This window comes from Nematostella vectensis, chromosome 11, assembly GCF_932526225.1.
Source record: "Nematostella vectensis chromosome 11, jaNemVect1.1, whole genome shotgun sequence".
Classification (NCBI taxonomy): Eukaryota; Metazoa; Cnidaria; class Anthozoa; order Actiniaria; family Edwardsiidae; genus Nematostella; species Nematostella vectensis.
Window position 1 is genome coordinate 15,680,262 of NC_064044.1, and position 8,030 is coordinate 15,688,291.

The following is an 8,030-nucleotide window of genomic DNA, read 5'->3' on the forward strand; positions in this document are numbered from 1 at the left end:
TGATGATTTGAGGTCGCCTGAAACCCGTTTCTTCAATTGGTTGGCCCATCCCCTCTTGCTCTCGCGGCAAACGAGAGGAATAGAAGACTTGCAATAAGAGATCACGTGTCTGTTTGAGTGACTGACTCAAGCAAAAGTAAACATACGGCCGTCAACCCAGAGGGCGACGAAAAAAAGTCTTTCAATGAAAATAAGCCCTTTCTGATGAAGAAACTTTCTCGCTGACTCGTAAGCACTGTATAAGTTTTTTGTTGTTGTTATTTTGCCGAGTTGGCCCTCAAACAGTCACGTGATGCCTAGTGCAAGTCGCTTATTGACGGAAAGCCAGGTACGAGGCTGACCTAGCTAGGGTTAATTTATTCAAAATATGGAGTTTGAGAAGAGAAAAATATTTTAATTTTGTAAAGCTCAAATTGACATACGAGACATTACCAGATTCTCATCACATGCGGCTGACTTAACTCCACTTTATTCATTGGTTTGAGTATGGTATGAGTATAATGTGAGTATGGTGCGTGTAGGTGCGTGCGTGTGCGTGTAGGTGCGTGCGTGTGCGTGTAGGTGCGTGCGTGTGCGTGTAGGTGCGTGCGTGTGCGTGTAGGTGCGTGTGCGTGCAGGTGCATGCGTGTGCGTGTAGGTGCGTGCGTGCAGGTGTGGGGGGAGGGGAGGGTCTCACGTGCTCCTCAAGGTGTAGCCACAGCCATCTTAACCCTGAAAAGAGTTCTGTTTTGTTCCACCTATCTCGTTATATTCTCAATGCAAAAATGGTATTCGCTTAGCGAATCAAATCATTTCTAGTCCACAAAAAGCTCTGGGTGATAACAGAACGAATCAGGTTTTTACACCTCTGAAACCCGCTGAATAGACCCTAGATTGAACAGATTCTTGACCTTTCGCTCCACTCTATATAAACCTCTACCTTTGTCCCTTGTATGGATCGATATGGAGTCTACTGACACTCTCTATTTTAACCTCACTTACTCTTGTCTTGTAGGGAGTTTACTAGAGCGATGGAGGAACGAATGGCGTCGTATTTAAAAAGCTGAGAAGTAATAAAGAGGCTGCGATGTGACCTTAGCGTTACAGGTTATTTACGTGACAGATCCGAGCGTGACATAACGTGAAAGGCTAGGATGTACTTCTAGAGTGTCTCAGAGTGTCTTGTAGGCAAGAAAGGCTGGATACCGTAGATGTTCGTTTTAGCGCCTTTGACGCGTATTATTGAATTTTTTTGGCTCCCGGTGCGGAGCTCAAGTCAAGTTTTTTCTTTAGAGGGATAAGTAACGCTAATTTGGGGTATGAATCAGTAATTAAGAAGTGTAGTAACGGTAATGATTAGGGTCAGATACATTATGCCGGCATAATTTCAAGCATTATGGCATAGTCGGAGCATTGCGCATGAATAATATTTTCCTTTTTTCTCTTGTGTAAATAAAGGTAAATGTTAAGGCTGATTAAGGGAGCACGAATTAGTCGTGTGGGGCCTATCTACGACATGTCTTAGTCCTGAATTTTACACCATACGACTTTCTCAGTCAAGCATCGTAGCGGAGTCGTAGTTTTTTTTTGTTATTTTGAGCATAATGGCATATGGCCTAATGGGGGACGGTCGAAAGAACAACGGTCAAATGTTCGATCATAATGTCCCCTATCCCTAGTAATGATAAACGGATGTTTTAGGACTGGCTATTTTTGCTCATTGGCAATTTCTAGAGTTGCATCCTGTGGCAGACGGTATTTACGGATTTGGGTATTATTCACTTGTGAATTGACCACAATGCCAATGACCACGTGACCAATGACCACATGACCAATGACCACATGACCACATGACCAATGACCACGTGACCAATGCAGGCGCAATGATAATTTACCCTCCTGTAAGGCCTTGAGAGCCCATGTGTCGCTACCCGCAGTTGCTTATGCGGGTAATAACGATACAGTTTCCAAAAAAAGGATAGTTTTTATCTACGCTTATTTTACCTGTTTATTTGATACCCATGAATCACTGCGGGTTACGAAAAATGGATTTCGTAGTACAACCACACTCAATCGCAGCTGCCGCAAGATCGCATTCCAATCGTGGGTAATGATTGAGTGCGATCGTATGGAAACCAGCCTTATAAAGCGGATCATAAGACAATCATTAGAAAATCATAACAGTATGTTTTGATCTCTGTTTATTGATTGCACAACCCATCATCCTCATTGAATTCTTTAACTGGGATTCTCCGAGTTCAACCTTTTTAAAATTAGGTGAATATCATCAGGGTCTATGACGAAATAACTTATTTCTACCTTTAAAAATATAGGATGTACAGTTTTGTATAGCAGTCTAAACTCAGACCCGTGCGTCTGGAAAGGTGGGGTGCGGGGGGGGTAGGGATGGGGGGGACGTCTTCGTGAATAAAGTTAAATGTATTTAAACCTACGACCTGAAGAACTTGCATTTAATGCCGTGCGCAGGTATCACAGAAACGCTAAACAGTTAAAAGCAATTTAGTAGCACAAGTTAAGCAATTCCAAGATCCCGTGAAAAAACTCTCACCAATAAAACCCTTCACGGTCTAAAAATATCAGGGAAATAGAATAAACCAAAGGCGAACCATCTAAAACCACCAAATGCATCTCGTTAGTTTGAATGACGAAAGGCAGAATGCGATGGGGTTTGTTTCCAGCGAAAACTAGTTATAAAGCACAAGCACAAACTTGTATCACTCTGGGAGATCAATGGTTATTCAGATTATGTTTGCTAATATTGTGTGGATAAAAGCACAAGGAAATATTTCAAAACTCAAAGGTAAATGTGTCCACGCCGTGAATGTTATCAAATCCGCACAAACTCGTAAACGCCAGAAGCAAGCAGTCGGGAAGTAAAAAAAAATCTAATCCCCTGATGACCCCCCTAAGATCAACTCAACAGGTCATATTCTGGAAGCTGCAGGGAAAAAAAATCCCTTTCAAGGGTAGATACCGTCATCTCTTGTACGAGCACAGGGAGCCCAAGCCCACATTTTAGGATTCGTAAATTAACAAAAACAGACGAGAAAGTACAAAAACCTATTATGAAGAGTATTGCGGGGTTGGCTGATTTTTACGATACTTCACTGAGATAATTGAAATGATTATTCTAACAGCTTCTAGGTTTTTATTGTGAATTTCTAACAAATCCCGAAAACCACAAACTGAGAGCTTGGGGTCCCTGTGGCGTAAGTGCAATATTATTGTTTTTTAACACTCTTTTTGTTTTACCTATTTTAAGTGTGCGAATGTCGTGGTTGTTTAGTGATACTAGTCGTAGTGCTATTAATTATGTACTAACCGGGTGGATCTATTTGGATTCAATTTCGTTACACGTTTTTTTCATAAGAACGTCTAGTTTTGAGTTGTCTCTGAGTCTTTCTTATTTTTGGAGCATTTTAAGGCTGAAAACGTTCATATGGATGTACTTTAATTTCAGTGACATTGACGTGGGACATTGTAGCCTGAAATATACACACCAGCTATTGAATATAAGATTTTAATACCAAGTATTAAATACAGAATTTCACAAATGATGAATAACAGTCGCTAGTATAAACACAATTTGATTCTTCTTTTGTGAGTCTCGGGGTGTAGAATTTGGCGAAATCTCACGTTCTTATGAAAGGGGAGTGTATTTTAGTTGATCCATGTACCATTACATTTTTCACGCATCGCATTGATGTACGGGGCTGATTTGCAAAGTTTATTTACGTGATTTTGCGCTACCGGTTTCCGACAACACCGGCCTTTGCTTCAAGCGAATTTGCTTTGATACCCAAAACAATCTTTTCGAAGGTGTCAAAACTTAAGGGAATTGTTGATTCAGATCTTATGAACGGGAAGTGAATTGATCAGCTAAGATAAACAACTTGACAGAATCGACTATCCTTCGCACTCGTGTGCTTGAGTGAGCAGCAGTTCTGTAGACCCAGTTGCTAGCGCACTATCACATGTTTGCTCATTAAGACTTTTACTTGTCTGACGAAAACCCAAGAGAACTTTTACTTTTAAAAACAAACAGAAAAACAGCTGAACTACAAGTCTAAAATGAATTTGCTTAAAGCTTATTAGTGTTTTACTAGAAAGCTTCGGATGTGAAGACAGAAGTGGTCTCGCTATTCAATCTGTCGCATCAAAACGCTGAGGAAAACGACAGGCTGACACAGCGGCTCGCTTTGCACAAGTCTTCAATCACTTGCCGCTTGTGAATTATCACACCAAATTCCTGTCAACCATTTAAAAACCACGAATGCAATTTATCAAGGAGTGTTTTAAACCCCAAATTTAAGTTTTTCAGTACGACTTTCCCACAAAGATATCCCCGACATTTTGCGAGTTGGTCTGGTGGGATAAAGTCAGATCTTCTTTGTCAATCTGCCGCCGTCGATCAAAGCTATTTCAAGTTGAGATAACCGTAATAACAACAATCTGTATGGGTTTTAGCTAATACCTCCGATATGACATCTAGACATATTGCATCAGCTCAAAATCTACCCGCGCGCGACTTCGAGAAATTTCAAGGGATCTCTTATGGTGTGTTTTAGTGTTTGAGTTTGTTGTGATCGTGCCTCGAGCCATCTCCTTTTGGTAGTAGTGAAATCTCGTAATAGTACAAGAGGTTCAGATATAGATCTGGTTTTGCCTTGTTCACGAGATCGATGAAAGCTCTCAAAGGAGCTTAAAAGGGTCAAATCTGCCGGCTCGCATCAAAGGGGCAATTTTCATTTTTCATTTTACTATCTGTCGCGCCTGTCACACGGCGCTGAGGATGTTGTCACATACTGACAGGCGGTCTTGTTTTTTACTTGGGGTGATTTACAGTAGCTAATGTTATCTCATTAGCCTAGATCAACTCCAAAATATTCATTTAATTTTCACTTCGCAATCTCTCCATGACAGTTCATTTCCCCGTCAGGGTCGGCACTTGATTGGTTTTCTCCACGGGCGACTGGCTGCGAGTCCGTTTGATTGACATTTCGTAATCGATCGTGTGCGAAACACACAGAGTGCCAAGTCAAAACAAACAAACACATGCTAATAGACGTTTTTTGTTGAAGATCGCAAATTGCACTTTCTCGAACATACTTTGCGCGTGTGGGTTAAACTGAAGGGAGCCTTTGCGGTCGCCGCTTCCTTTGGACCTGTCAAGCTGTCAACTCACGGATGAAAGAAGACCTTACACAATCGTGACAGGCTAGCATCAGACTGTCAATCATACTTTTAACTTTCGAAAGACCCTTGAAGTTCAAAGGAAGCCGCCGTCTTTTCGCCTCCCGAACTACAGCCCTGTAGCCGCACCAAAATGTTTCTAATATTCTTCCTATGCAAAGACGATGGGGTCTTGTAGACCTGGTGTTAACTCGCTCATCCTCCGATTGTATTACACCGGCTAAAATATCCTCGATAAAAAGAGAGCGTATCGTTTCACATCCACGCCATGGCGTTTTCAAAAAGATACCGCCCGATATCTTGTGGTTTCTTTGGAAAATAAATCGCAGGTCTTCTAGCTCGGTTTAAAAAAACATATTTTATTCATACTTCTTTGTATATCCACAAGATTATTTAATTTCCCTGCCAAACTCAGTCTCTCCGAGTTATTCAATAAAGGGCGGCCCTCTCAAAGTACTACTATATACAAGTTATTCATTCATGCTTTTCATTATTTAATATTTATTCTATGGGATTCAAGCTTTACAAGTTTCCAATTTGCTTTATACCACCCTGGTCTATGAAAATATGAACAAACTACAGCTAAGTTTTCCCCGCTTTATCTAGAGCTTATTTTGCGAGTATGCAAGAGTTTGCCCAAAAAGTCTGAGAGTGGGCTACGTATAGTTTTTAATTTGCTAGATACCGCCCCAATCTAAGAAGTAATAAATTGCAGCTTAATTTTCCCTCACTCTTGCAAGAGCGCGTTTTGCGAGTATGAGATTAAACTGTACTAAATTTTACTTAAAGAGTCTGTGCGGATCGTAGGCTAGACCGTGCATTGGTACGTAAGGCGAAGGGTAGCAGGCCGCCACTGGAGGCGCTGGCGATGCGAGGACTGACGGCTTGTAATAGTACGGCCGATACCGCGGGCTGCTAGACTGAACAGGGCTAGCCCTCAATTTACAGGGACAGCCGTGCACGTTACATGCCGGAGCGCTTTGTGCTATGGGTGATGGCGAAGCTACCGAGTTCCCGAGTTGAGTGTGAGAGCGCAAATGTTGAAACAAGTCCTCGGAAGTGGTGAAGCTTTTGCCGCAGTGTTTCGCCCCGGACACCCAGTTACACACGAATGGGTGCGCCTCGTCCTGAGCACCCTTAAACATCGCAAGTCCGTGAGGGTAGAAACAATTGAAGGGAGAGTTCGCAGATTGTTCCGCTTTCATGCTATCGCACTGCATACAGTGAGGCCCGCACTGCCCCGCTCCTGGCATGCCGTAAGTTGAAGGTAAAGGCTTGCAGTTGGTGCAGTTCGGCTCCCGGCACACAGTTCTTTGTAAATAGTCCATATAGGGTGTCGAGGGCCCGTGAGGGAAGGGGAGACCTCGCTGCGGCGGGGGCACTTCACCGTGCGGAGTGCAATACGCGCACGCACATTGTCCTGGGTACACCGGGCCAAACGACCCAACAGATGTAGGGATTCCGTGAGTTTTAAACGCAGTCTCTGATAGCGGATAGGGCCCTTTAAAGGGCACCACAGACGCCGGGTGAGGACATGATGATCCGCAGTCTTTGTGAATAGCGTGAGCGGACTGTGAAGGATCCATATAAACTGCACAAGTGCGACTTGGAGAGTGCGTAAATCCTCGGCAGTGAGGGTCCGTATCCGCGTAGTAGGCTTTATCCTTGGAGTCCGTTACCGGAGACCTTGGTGGGTTTTCCTTGAGGCTTGGGGACCTAAAGCCTGTCTTCTCTGGCGGTGTCTCTTCGGTCTTATCCGTACTGTGTTGGTAAGGTTTAAAGGATGACCGAGTGTCGTCTGAGTTTATCTTGTTCGGTAGTGAATTCTTGTTATCGGTTTCCGCTGTTTTGGTCGGTTCGGTTTTACCAATGCTGCTACACGTAGCCGCTAGTAGGGCCAACGGTGATTTCTTTTGCTCTTCCTCCTGGAAGATATCACAAACAACAAGATTAGAAACTTTGAACTTCGAGTCTGCACTCGAAACCCACCAAGCAGGCTGTAGCTAGTTCACGTGAACTTGGACTGAATTTTAAGATTTTGGAATTTACCTTTAACGGAAGAGGTTGGATGTATTCCTGTCCACATTTAGCCACGCTTTGGGTTAACATTTGTAGGGCTTCCAGGGGCGCACGGCTTGTCGTGGAGCGGTTCTCGAGTAAGGCGACTGGCGTGAACGTCCGTGTAGGCATATCGAAGCAACTGGCCGAGTGCGGTGGTCCTCTGCAATATTAAATACAGAGTACTGAAAGGTTTAGATCCCACGAAAGGGAGCCGACTTCAGACAAAGCGTACGATCACTTCACTCATAAATGGATTGCCTAGATTACAAGACTTTTGCCGCCCTCCAATCAAATTCCGTCGTTTGCGATATATCAGTCGTTGATTGGATAATCAGGCTGACGTGCTTGTCAGAGATAGACACTAGAGTAATTGGCCATATAGGATATTGATAGATGACTGCTGCGTCCACCAATCGCGGTGCTGGTTTAAATTAAGTAGCGGATCGCCCAAAGTGCCAACCTACGGGCCTAAATCAATCAAACTGCCAATCAAAGTCAATTATTTTTGTCAGTGATTGTTTTACCCAGTGTGTCAAAGCGAGTGGGGGTAAACTTGTCAATTCCTCGCCTTGTGTTGCTGGTGTGTTTAACAAGCGTTTATTGTCGGCGGTAGCTACTTCAAAGACCTCATACAATAACTAAGTGATTGAGGGAGCCATGACACGGTGGGGTTCGCTGCGTGAGACGCCTACCCTCGGCAGAACGGTGTTGTGGTGGCGCTGTGTTTGCTCTGTCGGTCTTCTTTGATGTGCTGACAAGCCGCGAGAAATCGACCT

At 43.6% G+C, this 8,030-nt stretch overlaps 2 protein-coding genes across 2 annotated transcripts in view; one reads left to right on the top strand and one right to left on the bottom strand.

The window, feature by feature from the left end:
- Window positions 1-2,165, top strand: part of LOC5502457 (germinal-center associated nuclear protein) — a 46,809-nt gene extending 44,644 nt beyond the window's left edge. The window contains exon 41 of the mRNA XM_048734050.1: window positions 995-2,165. Within this exon, the coding sequence (XP_048590007.1) occupies window positions 995-1,046 (52 nt within the window). The 3' untranslated portion in view covers window positions 1,047-2,165. The remainder of the gene's footprint in view (window positions 1-994) is intronic.
- A 3,367-nt stretch (window positions 2,166-5,532) lies between these two features.
- LOC5502458 (zinc finger protein 503) lies at window positions 5,533-7,487 on the bottom strand. Its single transcript, XM_001623587.3, has 2 exons — window positions 7,243-7,487; window positions 5,533-7,118 (listed from the first exon to the last, which is right to left on the bottom strand). The coding sequence occupies exons 1-2, from the start codon at window positions 7,381-7,383 to the stop codon at window positions 5,973-5,975; spliced, it is 1,287 nt and encodes a 428-aa protein (XP_001623637.2). The 5' UTR covers window positions 7,384-7,487; the 3' UTR covers window positions 5,533-5,972.
- Between the last annotated feature and the right edge of the window lie 543 nt (window positions 7,488-8,030).